At 40.3% G+C, this 16,814-nt stretch overlaps 1 protein-coding gene, 1 long non-coding RNA gene and 1 pseudogene across 2 annotated transcripts; 1 reads left to right on the top strand and 2 right to left on the bottom strand.

Moving 5' to 3' along the window:
- Positions 1-2,082: 2,082 nt before the first annotated feature.
- Positions 2,083-2,397, bottom strand: LOC117241463. Its single transcript, XR_004495001.1, has 2 exons — positions 2,264-2,397; positions 2,083-2,113 (listed from the first exon to the last, which is right to left on the bottom strand). It is a non-coding gene; the product is annotated as an uncharacterized LOC117241463 (long non-coding RNA).
- Positions 2,398-11,825: 9,428 nt separating this feature from the next.
- LOC117241464 lies at positions 11,826-14,284 on the top strand (annotated as a pseudogene).
- Positions 14,285-15,732: 1,448 nt separating this feature from the next.
- On the bottom strand, positions 15,733-16,428 carry LOC117241465 (survival of motor neuron protein-like; the record flags this gene model as incomplete). Its single annotated transcript, XM_033507389.1, has 3 exons — positions 15,733-15,864; positions 15,933-16,012; positions 16,131-16,428. Coding segments are annotated over 3 exons (437 nt in total), but the record flags the coding sequence as incomplete, so codon positions are not given.
- Positions 16,429-16,814: the final 386 nt, after the last annotated feature.

Genomic DNA, 16,814 nt, shown 5'->3' with positions numbered 1-16,814 from the left:
TAATTTGGAATAAGTTTAACATTTTATTTGGAAAAAAAATACGAAATTTTAATAAAATGTACTAGATCACCAGATAATGATACAGACGCACTTTCAAGTATGTTGATGTCATGGTATATTAGTGGTTACATGGTATATTACACAGGTAATTATTTCATATAAGTATTTTATTGTATATTAAATTTTCAATGGACTATGTTATTTCTTTGGTAGGTTATTATCATGGTTTGAAACGAGCAAGAAACAATCAAGAGAACAGGAAGAACTGTTGATTATATCAATTTTTTCAATAACAATATAACAATAATATAAGATATAATAAAATATAAAACTCATTGTATTTATTTACTTCAATTATTTGAAATAAAGAACAGCTTTATTCTCATATAAGACTTTAAGACTTTTTTAAAAATAATTACTAAGATAAGAAAACATAAAAAACATATTTTTGATAAAATACACTCACATATATATGTCGGGTTATCATTAGGATTTAAGGCGCGTAATGATCCTTCGTTTGAATTAGCCATTGTTTTACGAAACAGAGAATATATTTACGCGAATAAACAAGATTTTACAAAATATTATGAATAATGAGTTTAATAAATAATAAGATTAACAAACGATAAGTTTAACTAATAATTAGATTAAAGATTAATAAGTTTAACGAACAATAAGAGGAACGAATAATTAGCCATTGTTTTACGAAACAGAGATTATATTTACGCGAATATACAAGATTTTGCAAAATATTATGAATATTGAGTTTAATGAATGATAAGATTAACAAATGATAAGTTTAACTAATGATTAGATTAAAGAATAATAAGTTTAACGAATAATAAGAGTAACGAATAATATGTTTTACGAATAATAAATTTAACGAATAATGAATTTAATTAACGCTATTAACAATGTTCCTGGGTTCAAACGAATCCACGGTCAACGGGATACCTTTTTACTATGCGTAGAATAATTTTAAACACAAAAAAATACGATTGCTAAGACACTCGGTAAATTGCTCGATGTATCACTTTCCAAGGCGATCACACGAATGAATATCTGATGAAAATCTTTTTCGCTATACTATTGCATTTGTTTGTTATATGCTCGCTGGAAACATCGAGAAGGTTCCAATCGTTGTTGCTAGGCAATTTCTGTCAAAAGTTTGTTGTATACTCTTTGGAAACATCGAGAAAGATTCAAACGCCGTTGCTAGGCAGTTTCTGTCTGGAGATTGATTCCTAATACAACGTGTGTCCCACTATATCGACATCTCTAAAGTACAATTCTATGTGATTTCTAGGGAGAACAATACAACCGATCCACACCTTCGTCAGGCAAAACGTTTATCCCGTGACCGTGGCTACGTTCGGCGACCAGTTGTCATCTCGAACCCACTTTCGCTTTCACAAATATCAAACAATTACAAATGACAATTGCTTAATTACAGTTATGATAAAATCTAGGCTAAAGCATTAGAAGGCTTCCTCAAAATTGCAAAGGGAAGGCTCCGGTTTTCCTTTCATCTCCGACATATATAATACAAGGATATAATACAACCGAACATTTTAAACTTAGCCTATAGCGCGTGCGCGCACACACGCGCACACACATGACACACATGACACACATGACACACATGCGCGCACACACATGCGCGCATACACACATGCACACACATGCGAATGATTTCTCGAACGATAATGCATTTATTTATATTTTTCAATATCTGTCCTTACGATTGCGTATTTATTTGTTCCACGTATCATATTTATCTATTTGCATAACTGTAGGTGACATTTTTTTTAACAATTTTGCTAATATTTCATCACTTTTTAATTCATATTTCAAAGTGGTAACAGGTGTTTCTTTCTTTTCAAGTCTCCTCCATATCGGGCTTATTTCTAGTAGCCACGCTTGCTTACAAAGCAATTTTATATCTGCACAAGAATATCTTTCAGTACATTTTACTATGTGGTTTACAATATCTGTATTTTCTAATAAGTGGTTGCTAACGTATAATTTGAATATACCAAGTCGAGCAACTTCATTGGGTTATGATACGTATATTTGCTTTTCGAGACGCCTGAGTAAAGCTGCATCAATGCCCCTAATAACATATTTACAATAAATATTATCGTTCTATTATACTAATAATAATGAAGGAATACTTCAAACAACACAATAACATATTTGGAATTTGGAGAAATATTACGATATTTTCTACTTAGAAAACATTGAAATAACGTGATATACGTACCAAGGGGAATTAGTTGTAGCTAGAAGAACTACATTAGAATTCTCATTAGACACTAATCCATCCAATCTAGAAAGAAGTTCTGATCCGAATCTCTTTGCAGGTTCAGACAATATACAGTCTCCTTTATTTGTGGCGATCCACAATGATTGTATTCTGTTTCACAGCACAAAATGTTTCCGAAACGTACGTTTATTGTTACAATATACTTGACTAGTGGCTCTGAAATACTATCCTTGAAAAAACAATGGGGAAATTGGAGCAAAAGCAGAAGGAAATAAACAAAGACCTTGTTGGTTCGTAAAAATAAAATATGCTACAGGAAAAACCTTTTCCAACGGATTGAGATGCGACAAGCTTTAAAAGCTATGGCGCGAATCGAGCGTTTGTCTACAAGAGCGCATTTTCGGTGGATATATATGTCGGAATGACATTGGGGATAGGGTTGTCGGTGTTTGAGGAGTCTTCATTGAAGGTAGCCATCGTTGCGGTGTAACGAAGATACGATTTATTGACACAGGTATGATTAACACAGGTTTGACAATCTACCACGGCGGTGAGACGTCCGCGACACTAGTGACAGTGGTCTCCGGTTCAATAACGAATCCGCGTCCAACGGGATGACAGATGGGCGTTCTCGCTGAATCTAAGTCTGATTCGTAAAAATAATTGCTGAGCGTAAAGACGTTACTCTTTGGTCGACGGGAGCGCGTAAAAGAATGCCCGTCCCGTCCCGATGATGCCACAGAGGAAAACTATAATGGGGTGTGCTATGGCTACACGTAGTGTGCACATTTCAGAATACGCACACTTATACCAAGCATTACGACAGAACCTAGCGACTCGAACCTCGGTCCGTGAAAACCAGGATCAATTACGAGACACTAGACAAGGGTTTAGTGAAGGCGTACAGAGCTATATTACTCGGTTTAGACGAGCCTACAATGAATTACAGCACAGCATTACTAATGAATACCCAGATGAAATGAACAGACGCGCCGTGAGCGACAGAATCTTGAAAGACTCGATAACGGACTTTGTTCGCGGATTAAAATTAGAAATAGGACAAATACTACTGACCACTCCGCCGCAGAATTTTATTGAAGCCGAGAAACGCGCCATCGAAATCGAAAGATACTTTCATGAGCACAGAACCCGTAAGGAACGGACCATTCGCCCCGATAATCGACCACGACCAGTAGCAAATGTCACGTCCACACCGCCCAGAGCGATTCAAAATGGTTTCGCCCAACAACCTAAAACGGCCTTTCGACGAGCACCGTTAGAAGAACGAGCCCAGGTACAATGTTTCAAGTGCAAACGCTTTGGCCACAGATCAAACCAATGTCCAAATTTTCGAACACCAGGCCTACAACAACGAGCACCCCTAATCAACTTCGTCCAGATGGAAACGAAAGAATCAGGATCAATGCAACTACAGGAGAACTACCCACAGTGCTCCTTGGACCAGCCGGACAACCGAAACGAACATTTCTTGTCGACTCAGGGGCAGGAATCAACCTGCTCAAGCGAAAATGGACAGCAAGAACAGAACCGGTACCTGTGAAGAAATTCACAATGGGACACTCTGAATTCGAAACTTCCGAACGCGTCATTATAGATCTGTTTGACAAAAAGATAGACTTTCATATAATAGATGATGATTTTCCGCTAATAGAAGATGGAATATTAGGTTTCCCCACATTACGACAGTTTAAATTCAATCTTTCCAACAACAGATTAAAACTAAATAATAATACTATTTTGTTACAACCGGCAACGACCATATCACCTGGGCAAGCCATATCAAAGACAGTGTACCTAGAAGGAAAACCGACTCCAGTATGCTTTATCAATGGTGGACGGGCTTCACAACTATAATATACTTAGGCAACACGCAAACAGCAACCTTACCGGAAAAGCCAATTGACCTAGAGACAATCCGCAGAAACACTGAGATTTTGGAGGACCAAAATCAATCTAAGAAGGGGGGTATGTAACGTCAATTCATATCAGAGACCAGGCCACACACCACGGACAGGATGGCACCCAGATGTCTGCATATCCTTGGCGCGCACCCTCAATAGTCTTAAGTGCCCACCAGGGGCCTTGGCATTTTTATATTTAAGGTCCTTCGGACCAAGCGAGTATTTCCTGTCTTAAATTTCCCTTTACGTTTATTGTCTACCACGTGTTAGCTTAGAAAGTTGGTTTTCTCCACATCTGGTATGTTCCGTTGGCAACTTTTTCGCGAGGGCGGCTAAAACCCTTCCTGGTCCACCAACCGTCCTATTATCCAATCGGAGATGGTGTCTACTGCCCTCACTTCCTTAACCAAAATTGTCATCAACAAATCCGATAGTCCCGTGTCCTTAGACACACCCACCCCTAGCTTTCCTCAGACACAGTATCGTCAGTAAAACTTCACTCATTCTGTATCCTTAGAATAGTCAACATATCTATGTCGGTCTCTTATAAGTCGCGTACTTAATGTATTGTTGTAACTAAGTCTTACATAACGTGGTTGGAGTGAATTGTGATTTATGTTAATTCAGTGCGTGTTACATTGTGATTGCTGGATTCATAATAAAGGTTGATTAAAACCAAGTAAATAGTTGTGTTACGACTCGACTATATTTTATTTTCACCGACCAACCCAAAAATTACGTGACACACACGTGTGTACGAGCCTTGGTTTTAAATGTCTTATAGTAGACACCGAAAAGATTATTCAGTTGGATATCTGACTCAACATCAATATTTTACTAGGAGATAACATGTTAAGAACACGTTGGTGGATGGCATGGGAGATGATGAATCAAGACATACTTCTGTGAGATACATAAAATAGTAGACAGAACGTATTTTGGCGCTTGGGGACAGCAACAGCTTTTTTTTATTTATTTGTTGGAATTACAATCAATTCTCGCGTTGAGAATTTTCAGTAATTTTTCTGGCGTGGCGCAGTGACATGGCTGTTTATTTACAATAAGTTAATACTTATTATAGATAGGTATAATTTATAAGTATTACAAGTAAGTGCATATGCTTAATTTGGATAATTAAATGAATCTAACGTTTAGGTCTAGCGGGTAGTGCCTCTTCAGCCTGCGAATCTGGTCCGTCGTATCGAGTAGTCCAGTGATTAGGGAGTTTCGGTGTTTCTTGACTCTTTTGCTACATCTGTCGCTATATTTTGCTATTTCCTCTTTGACTGTAGGTATCTTGAGATCGCGATGGATGGTTTCGTTGGTAACATACCAAGGTGCGTCTATTAAGGCTCTTAGCGTTTTCGATTGGAATCGTTGTAGTATTTCGATGTTGGAGTTACTTGCTGTTCCCCATCGCTTCCTATATCCCTATATTCCGTACTTGCTTCGCTTGGTACTTTTATAATTTTCGCAGTTACAATAAAAAATTTAATTCTTAACAGATTAAAGATTTAACCTCTTGCTTTATAGTGTACAATAATTTTTTTTTTTTTTGTATAGGTTATGTGATCCATAGTTTGAGTAAGTAGTACATATATATATATTTACGTGACAAGCTTTCATTTCAATCTATATTTAAGATTAATATTTTATCAGTTTCTGTTCGTAACAACATCGAAGTAGTCAATAAGTTTGAAGAGTATAATTAAGGAAGTTATGAAGCAAGAGGTTAAGAACAAATTCTGAAAGAGGTTATGTACAACTCAGTAGTACTGCTTTACATTACTTTGCGAATTACTTTTCAAGCATAAAAATAGTTTAACAGCCACTTATAGTTACTTCCTTACCATTACATTCATTAAATTCGTTTGATTTTGTAAACAAAATAACCACGCTGACCAGTCTCTTATTTAAAATAGAATTATTTTGTCATATGTCCAACAGTTTACTTTCTCTTCGTAAATATTATTAATAATTTTATCAATTTCGTATACTTCCATCCTTCGTATAAGTGACAATGAATCAGAAGAGTTTCATAGCAATATTGAACAACATACAGTCAACTACAACATCATTAGATACATCCACCATACAGTCAACTACAACACCATTAGATAACAGCAATACAATAGATTATAATTTTCTACGTGTCATTGATTCATCATCATCATTTTCCATTTTTTAGCATATGTAAAAACGTATCTGACGTAATCTTACCTCGCTCTTTGAGTACAAAAATCCATTCAAATGAAACAAAGGGAAAAGAAATAAGGAAACAAACACTCACATACGAATCTTCATTACATAACTGTATGTACTCCTCGAGGTATAATTACTCAGACACGTTACAGCGTACCTTCTTCGTTCCCTGATGGCTGATGTTGATCGTTGACGTTTATAATGAAAGAATTTCGTCAACGGCGCCATCTGGATCCTTGTTGAAAAATTAAAATAGCCGCAACAGCACCATTAAGCTCATCACCCAGAGTAGCTCTTGTTGCTGAGTCGTGGAGGAATTCTTATCATCAACGACATAAACTATACCAGTTCCGGTAACGTTCTTCAGATGGTCCAGGCACTCGAACTCGCAACATCGCTTTCCAAGACGAAATTTTCTGCATGTCTGCAGTAAAAAGAAATCGATCAATTGTACAGATCAATCGTCACTCGACTGCTCGAGAATTCAGATCATCCAGAGAATAGAATAGAGACGTGGAAAAATGTAGTGCGATCATCGCAGTGGGAGGAAATAGGGGGATAGGGAGGCAAGGGTGTCCCTGATAGACATAGCGGCCACCAAGGCGGAAATCCAGAACACCCTGGCAAGGGAGAGCGGCTGCAAGCCGGAGGACATCCGGCTGGGAGAAATCCGCCCCGCCCGGAACGGACTTGGCGCCGTATGGATACGAGGCCCTGCCAGTGCAGTGAGGAAACTGGCCCAGGCTGGAAAGGTCGCCATAGGCTGGTCGATGGCGAAGGTCGAAGCCATCGAACGGAGACCGTTACAGTGCTACAGGTGCCTTGGGATAGGACACACGGGGAAGACCTGCACCGCCAAGGAGGACAAGGGGCACCTGTGCTTCAGATGCGGCGAACCAGGGCACCAGGCGAGAGCATGCACTACTGCGAGCCCGAAATGCCTGCTCTGCGAGGCGCTTGGAACACCGTCGGTGCACAGGATGGGGGGACCGGCCTGCGCCCCCTCGAAGAAGGGAACGAAAGGAGCCGCCCGCGGATCCACGGCTGCAAGAGGCAGCGAGAAAGGCTCCCCGCCGCAAAGCGACCCTAAGCCCGCGAACAAGGAGGTAGGCACGGAGGAAGCCACGAACAAGGAAAGGCCACCAAGGAACTGAGAATGCGCATCCTCCAGACTAACCTGGGAAGGTCAAGGCGAGCACAAGACCTGCTCCACCAAACCATCCGGGAGAGCACGGTCGCCCTGGCGGTGGTGGCGGAACCATACAGAGTTCTGGATGGCCCGGAGTGGGTCGGAGACACGGACGGAATGGTTGCCGTCACCTGGACATCAACGCCCGGGGCGTTTGCCCACGGAGCCCTGCTGGAACGGGGCAACGGGTACGCCGCGGTCGAGTGGGCAGGGATGATGGTGGTGGGGGTGTACGTGTCACCCAACAGCGGACGGGCAGCGTTCGAAGAATTCCTGGACGGAGTTGGCGACTGCGTCAGGCGACGACTCCCCCGACAAGTGCTCGTCCTGGGAGACTTCAACGCGCACTCCACGGAATGGGGGAACGCCAGGACCAACGCGCGCGGCCGCACGCTATCAAACTGGGCCGCGGGACTTGGTCTTCTGCTAGTGAACAGGGGCTCGACCAGTACCTGCGTGATGTGCAGAGTGAGCTCCATTGTTGACATAACATGGGCCTCCCCCGAGGCATTCAGGCGGATCTCAGGCTGGAGAGTTGCCGAAGGGGTCGAGACGCTGTCGGACCACCTCTACATATTCATGGAGGTGGACGCACCTGGACCTGGAATGCCGACGACAAACGACGGGCGCGGCCCGCCGAGGGGGAGGCACGCGCGCCCACCACCCAGATGGAAAATAAAGGAGAGGAACGAAGACCTACTCCGGGCGGCTGCTATAGCAACAGCTTGGAGCTGGGAGGCCTCGACAACGACGACCGAAGCAGACGTGGAAGAGGAGGCCGAGAACCTCCGCCAAGCCATGACAGCAATCTGCGACGCATCCATGCCACGAGCCACACCAGGCACGGTGCGAAGCAGAGCAGTTTACTGGTGGAACCCCGGCATCGCGGAACTGAGGACGAGATGTGGCCGGGCCCGAAGACAGTACCTAAGGGCCCGCCGCTGGCGACGACGCGACGAAGAAGAAGTCTCCTTGCGCTACCGGACGTGCCGCGCGCAACGGCGCTCGCTACAGAGGGAAATTAAAAAAGCGAAGGACCGTGCCTGGTCCGAACTGGTTGAGACAGTCGAGTCGGACCCATGGGGGAGGCCATACAGGACGGTGACACGGAAACTGCGCGCGAAGGGCCGCCTGATAACGGCGGAAATAGAACCTGCACTGCTGACGCGGATCACCGGAACGCTCTTTCCCCCACAAGAAAACAGAGCGGCGGAACGGCCACGGGAAACGACACGACCGCTGGAATGGAGGGACGACTGGGAAGTCACAGAGGAGGAGATATGGGAGGCAACCAGAAGAATGACCGCCCGCAACGTGGCACCGGGCCCGGACGGAATCCCTGGCCGGATCTGGGGGGAAGTGATGGGGGTCATGGCCCCCAGACTTCGGCACCTCTTCACAAGATGCCTGAGGGAGGGAGTCTACCCCCGGGCGTGGCGGACAGCGAGGCTGGTCCTGCTCCATAAGGAAGGCCGACCGACGACCTCGCCGTCAGCGTACCGGCCGATATGCCTACTGGACGAGGTCGGCAAACTACTCGAGAGGGTAGTCGCCGCCCGCTTGGAACGACACATAGCGGGCCAAGTGCCAGGTTTGCACGAAAGCCAGTACGGCTTCCGGAAGGGGCGCTCGACGATTGACGCGGTCAGACGCGTACGAGCGATTGCGGAGGACATGGTCTCCCGGAAAGGCGTGGCGCTGGTGATTTCCCTGGACATCGTCAACGCGTTCAACACCATGCCATGGGACAGGATAGTGACGGCCCTGGAGCACTTCGAGGTTCCCAACTACCTCGTCCGATTGATCCGGGCCTACCTCGACGACAGGTGGGTGTGTTACGCCAGTAAGGAAGGAGAGGAAAAGCGATCCGTCGAGCGTGGCGTCCCGCAGGGCTCGGTGCTGGGCCCCATGCTATGGAACGTTGCGTACGACGAGGTACTACGATGCCCACTACCCCCAGGCGCGGCCATAGTATGCTATGCGGACGACACCCTAATCCTGGTCGAGGGTCGTGGCTGGCACGAGACGCTGCGCATTGGCGGAATCGCAACGGCCTGTGCGATCCGTGCCGTGAACGAACTGGGCCTGAGAGTCTCCCCTGCGAAGTCGGAGGCCATCTGGTTCTTTGACAGGAAGAGGCGAGGGACACCACCGCCCGGCCTATGCATAGACATGGCAGGTAAAACCGTCCGGATGGGGTCACAGATGAAGTATCTGGGACTCACCATCGACAGCCAGTGGACGTTCGAGCCGCACTTCGACTCACTGATCCCGAAGGTGTCAGCGGCTGCCAATGCCCTGTGCGGCCTACTACCGAACATCGGCGGGACCGGAGACGCGGTGCGCCGACTCTACGAGGGCGTCGTTCGGTCACGAGTGATGTACGGGGCCCCAGTATGGGCGGACGACCTGATGGCAAGCCGTCGCAGCATCCTGCTCCTAAGAAGGCTGCACAGAGTGACCGCCATCAGAATCATTAGGGGATACTGGACGGTGTCTCACGCGTCGGCGTCCACGGGCAAGGAGACTCCAACACCAAGGACGTTGGAAGTTTCGAGAAGCGAAGATGGAAACTGAAGTAGCACGTCAGGTCAACTCTGGCAAAAACTGCTAAAGAAAGAAAAATCCAACTAATTTGTTTCCAACAATAAAATGAAATTAATTTGTTTCACAAATTATTAACTGGATATTATTCAAAAATTATTCAAAATTCGCTTGATTGATTCAGGGCCCGGGACACTTGGGTCATGCCATTTTGGTAATGGACGAAAATGGCAGAAGGAAGAACGACCGTTTTTTTCATATTTCTCTTTCCCCGGGAAACGAAAGAATGCCCGAGCACCTTGTTTCATTTCTTCTCGACATCAATTTCAATCTTTTTAAACGAAATATAATCTGAACGATGAAAAGTTCATTCAAATAATGCTCCGCGCCAGACACTCACGAAAATTAAGAAGAAACACGGAAAATTCGCGAATAAAACGGATTTCTTTGTCCCAGTGAGATAATAAATCTCGTACACGTATTGGTTTTTAAAATCAATATATCCACCAATGTGCACTCGTTTAACAAGGGTGATGGAACGTGCCAAAAATCTCTCAAGAGGGTCTTGGCAACGGAAGAGTCGAAAATGTCACAATTATGAATGAAAAATTCGAATAGTTGCTGATTTTACAGTCGAAACCGATAAAGAACTCCAGATATTCCCCCAATTAATTTACAATAAATTCGCGAAAATGATCGATTGCTGACGTCATTGTATTCTAGAAAGATTGTAAAACGATAAGAATTTATTGAAAAAACTTATATTCGATGATAACACTTCTAATAAGAGTACTAAGAGGAGCGATTCTGTACTCACCTTCCTGCCTCGAAGTACCGAACGCAATTAACCGTCCGCCCAGGATGGAACCGTTCGGAACTTTTGTAAGTCACTGCACGGCCGCTGCTTATGGTGGAAATGTAATAAATATAAGTACAGAGCGCGTGAGCGAACTAAAAACGCGATAGAGAAGTAGAGAGAGGATGTTCCGTCCTTGTCTAATGACGCGCTCTTGTACAGGAAATATGTAACAGCGGTATACGAGCAGCGTCAGTGTCCACTAGTGTGCATGCTGATTAAACAAGGACAGGAAGTATCTATACATGGTGTTCTCTTTCTATTTCCATGTTGCATCCATCTTACTATACAGTACACACACTCAGCTATTCTATCATTATATTTGTGCGTTGCTTATGTGTGAACCAAACATTTCCACGACAACAAATCGTTTGTCTCTTGTTTGATGCTCGGTTTTCAACGGAGTTAAAAGAATTTTTTAAGAGAAACGTAATGGACGGGTTGTTTTTAAAGTAATAAACGGAAATTCTCGTATCCATTGAGAAACGATAGGCGATTTGAAAGTATCACTATGAACGGTGATTTATCGATGCAAGGTAGTATGAATAAGATATTTTATAATCTGCGAAAAAAGGTAAGGAATATTCTAGATTTTAGATTTTAGAATTTCCACGTCACAGACGAGTGTGTTTTGTTATTTGATTTGTAATATTGCTGCAGTTCTCTTAATAGCTGTTCGTTTCATGCGATACTCGCACATAGTATCTATGACTTTTGCTTCTAACAATTTTTATAATTAGGCTGTATCAAATATTTTTAACGTTCGTGTTTCATGAAAAATCATGTGTAACTCGTTGAATTCGCAAATGTAACAAAAAATTCCATGAAAAACCTTATATTATTGTAATTAAAAAATAATTATATTAGGAGGAGAGTCGTATTTCGGAACGTCATCGGAACATATTATACCTTGTATGTGATTATTTGGAACACAATGGGTGAGTATATTATAATTAAAATATATTCCTAGTTCCAATTCTTTTGAATAGTGTCAGTGACCAATCGAAATAGAAATCAGTGGACATCATGGAAAGAGAAGGCGAAACCAAATTTGAAAATTCGACATCGGTAATTCAGTAGTTAAGAATAACTCAATCGATAATGTAGATTAACTAGTTATAAACAAATATATGAAGTATAAATTCAAATTATTCTTATCCATCTAAAAATTGGAAATTAAAAAGCAAAAGACAAGAAATTATCTTCGAGGATTTATATAGTAAATACATTCTTTTGCCTGTCTTACCTAGAGATAAAACAGTTGTTTGATGGTTATCTTATAGTGTTCAGTCATTGCGAAAAATATTTTTAATTAGTTAAAAACTATAATTAATTAAAAACTACATTTTTTTATGTATATAGACGTTAGCGATGTATTATTCCGGGAAGCTCGTCTATCTCCCGAACATCGGGTTTGCGACAACATCGATTTGGAAATTATCGTTGCAGAGTATGAAAATTATTACAAGATGAAATTTCAAAAATATCCCATATTGTGTAAGAAAATAACTGAAAGGGAAATGACGAGGGAAGTGACAAATGCAAGCAAAACGTAAGAATTTAAATTATTTAACGATATTAAACGGTATTCAACGTATTCAACGTATCGTATTACAATATGATCCAATGTTTGTAGAAGTATTGAGACAAAAGCCCAATCTGTTAGTAAACAAGCGAGAAGTGAGCCTGTGAAAGAGACGAATCTACAGCAGAAGATAACTGATGACAATACGAATCATATTAATCTCGCAATGACAGTGACGTCAATATTCCCCAATGAGAGTGATGGACGTTCATCAGAAGAGCTATTTAACGTCCCAATGGAACAATCCATGCAATCGAAGATATTGAAATGCATTGAAAAGCTTTATTCAGATAATCCGGAATTACGAGGCTGAGGACATCTCATGCGTTATTTTCGATTAATATACATATCGTAAAGCTTTTAAACGATAAAATTCCCGTCGATAAACCGTCCAACGTATATCGACGATGACGTGATTTCAGTAACGCTTCAAATATCAAATTACGTAACACTTACTTAATATAGAGAAGACGCCATTTTATCTTTGTATCATCACAGGAGATCATAGTAAGCAAATTAAATGTACATTGGGATGACGTTATAGGCCTAGAGGAATGTAAAACCGCTGTTAAGGAAGCCGTTGTGTATCCCCTTAAGTATCCTATCTTTTTTGATGGCCCGTTTTCCCCCTGGAAAGGTATTTTGCTGTACGGCCCACCTGGTACAGGTAAGATACTCGTATTCTTTTCATTTCTGTACGTGTTTACAAGAAATATACAAAACAGGGAAAACGAAGTTAGCGAAGGCAGTCGCGACAGAATGCCATTGCACCTTTTTTAACATAACTGCCAGCTCATTGGTCAGCAAATGGAGAGGCGATTCCGAGAAGTATATACGTGTAAGTTGCTTTGTCTATGTAAGTCTCTTTGTTCCTTTGTCTATGAAGGAGAGATTCTAGGTATAAAAAGATTTGATTTTATTTTTCGTCATTTATATATAAATAGAATAGTTGTTTGGAAAACGAAATGATATCATATTCGTGATGAGGCAATGAATTTAAGGAATTTCGAATATAATATTTAATGAATAATACATTTGTTAAACTGAACAGGTTTTATTTGAACTTGCCTATAGTCATTCGCCTACAATTATTTTTATCGACGAGATTGACTGGATCGCCACAAATAAAGGAGACTGTATATTGTCTGAACCTGCAAAGAGATTCAGATCAGAACTTCTTTCTAGATTGGATGGATTAGTGTCTAATGAGAATTCTAATGTAGTTCTTCTAGCTACAACTAATTCCCCTTGGTACGTATATCACGTTATTTCAATGTTTTCTAAGTAGAAAATATCGTAATATTTCTCCAAATTCCAAATATGTTATTGTGTTGTTTGAAGTATTCCTTCATTATTATTAGTATAATAGAACGATAATATTTATTGTAAATATGTTATTAGGGGCATTGATGCAGCTTTACTCAGGCGTCTCGAAAAGCAAATATACGTATCATAACCCAATGAAGTTGCTCGACTTGGTATATTCAAATTATACGTTAGCAACCACTTATTAGAAAATACAGATATTGTAAACCACATAGTAAAATGTACTGAAAGATATTCTTGTGCAGATATAAAATTGCTTTGTAAGCAAGCGTGGCTACTAGAAATAAGCCCGATATGGAGGAGACTTGAAAAGAAAGAAACACCTGTTACCACTTTGAAATATGAATTAAAAAGTTATGAAATATTAGCAAAATTGTTAAAAAAAATGTCACCTACAGTTATGCAAATAGATAAATATGATACGTGGAACAAATAAATACGCAATCGTAAGGACAGATATTGAAAAATATAAATAAATGCATTATCGTTCGAGAAATCATTCGCATGTGTGTGCATGTGTGTATGCGCGCATGTGTGTGCGCGCATGTGTGTCATGTGTGTCATGTGTGTGCGCGTGTGTGCGCGCACGCGCTATAGGCTAAGTTTAAAATGTTCGGTTGTATTATATCCTTGTATTATATATGTCGGAGATGAAAGGAAAACCGGAGCCTTCCCTTTGCAATTTTGAGGAAGCCTTCTAATGCTTTAGCCTAGATTTTATCATAACTGTAATTAAGCAATTGTCATTTGTAATTGTTTGATATTTGTGAAAGCGAAAGTGGGTTCGAGATGACAACTGGTCGCCGAACGTAGCCACGGTCACGGGATAAACGTTTTGCCTGACGAAGGTGTGGATCGGTTGTATTGTTCTCCCTAGAAATCACATAGAATTGTACTTTAGAGATGTCGATATCATGGGACACACGTTGTATTAGGAATCAATCTCCAGACAGAAACTGCCTAGCAACGGCGTTTGAATCTTTCTCGATGTCTCGATGTTTCCAAAGAGTATACAACAAACTTTTGACAGAAATTGCCTAGCAACAACGATTGGAACCTTCTCGATGTTTCCAGCGAGCATATAACAAACAAATGCAGTCGTATAGCGAAAAAGATTTTCATCAGATATTCATTCGTGTGATCGCCTTCGAAAGTGATACATCGAGCAATTTACCGAGTGTCTTAGCAATCGTATTTTTTTGTGTTTAAAATTATTCTACGCATAGTAAAAAGTTATCCCGTTGACCGTGGATTCGTTTGAACCCAGGAACATTGTTAATAGCGTTAATTAAATTCATTATTCGTTAAATTTATTATTCGTAAAACATATTATTCGTTACTCTTATTATTCGTTAAACTTATTATTCTTTAATCTAATCATTAGTTAAACTTATCATTTGTTAATCTTATCATTCATTAAACTCAATATTCATAATATTTTGCAAAATCTTGTATATTCGCGTAAATATAATCTCTGTTTCGAAAAACAATGGCTAATTATTCGTTCCTCTTATTGTTCGTTAAACTTATTAATCTTTAATCTACTTATTAGTTAAACTTATCGTTTGTTAATCTTATTATTTATTAAACTCATTATTCATAATATTTTGTAAAATCTTGTTTATTCGCGTAAATATATTCTCTGTTTCGTAAAACACTGGCTAATTCAAACGAAGGATCATTACGCGCCTTAAATCCTAATGATAACCCGACATATATATGTGAGTGTATTTTATCAAAAATATGTTTTTTATGGTTTCTTATCTTAGTAATTATTTTTAAAAAAGTCTTAAAGTCTTATATGAAAATAAAGCTGTTCTTTATTTCAAATAATTGAAGTAAATAAATACAATGAGTTTTATATTTTATTATATCTTATATTATTGTTATATTGTTATTGAAAAAATTGATATAATCAACAGTTCTTCCTGTTCTCTTGATTGTTTCTTGCTCGTTTCAAACCATGATAATAACCTACAAAAGAAATAACATAGTCCATTGAAAATTTAATATACAATAAAATACTTATATGAAATAATTACCTGTGTAATATACCATGTAACCACTAATATACCATGACATCAACATACTTGAAAGTGCGTCTGTATCATTATCTGGTAATCTAGTACATTTTATTAAAATTTCGTATTTTTTCCAAATAAAATGTTAAACTTATTCCAAATTACTTATTAATATTAGAAGTATTCAGCATTCCATTAGAATTTTTAAATTGTACTTACTTGGCCATTAATTGTGGTGGTAAAGGAGGCGCAGGTGGCATTATATCAGTCATCGAATTGAAAGATGGTCCCGGTATGAAGTGATGTTTATACGCATTTGCTTCTTCAGAGTCACAATCCATTTTTTCTACATTATATTTTTTCGAATTTACATTTGTAGAAAAATTAGTCTCACAAGTCTCATCGTTCTCTTCATTGAATTTCTCTTCCAAAGCTTTCTTTTGTTGTGCTATTTGACTTTGCAAACCTTCTGATTCTAAAAGAGAACTCACCTCGACTTTCTGTGTATTACCATAGCCTAAACACAGAGTAAAAGAAATTTTTGTCATTTAATAGAATGACTGAGTGCCATTCGGTTACTGTCCTTACAGGCAATGTATTAGAATTTCCCGTGCATAAATGTATATGTATAAATGTTTGCCTTGATATATGTAGTAATAATCACTCGTCTAATGAGGAGAATTATATTCCAAGCAGCTAATAATGAACAATAAGTAATATGCATGTTTATGGTTCATGTCCCTATATCCCACGGGTCTCCCCATAGACATTGACAGGTACTCCTGCCCAGTTAAGGACCTGCTGAATGACACTGTGATAGACTATGCGAAAGCCTTTACTTCATATATATATATGTATTTTTAGTACATTTCTTAATTGACATAACCATCATGCTAAAGGTAT

This window comes from Bombus vosnesenskii, unplaced genomic scaffold (assembly GCF_011952255.1).
Source record: "Bombus vosnesenskii isolate JDL3184/JDL3185 unplaced genomic scaffold, Bvos_JDL3184-5_v1.1 scf7180000015948, whole genome shotgun sequence".
NCBI lineage: Eukaryota > Metazoa > Arthropoda > Insecta > Hymenoptera > Apidae > Bombus > Bombus vosnesenskii.
The sequence above is the reverse complement of the archived record's forward strand: the minus strand, read 5'-3'. Positions and strand labels throughout refer to the sequence as shown.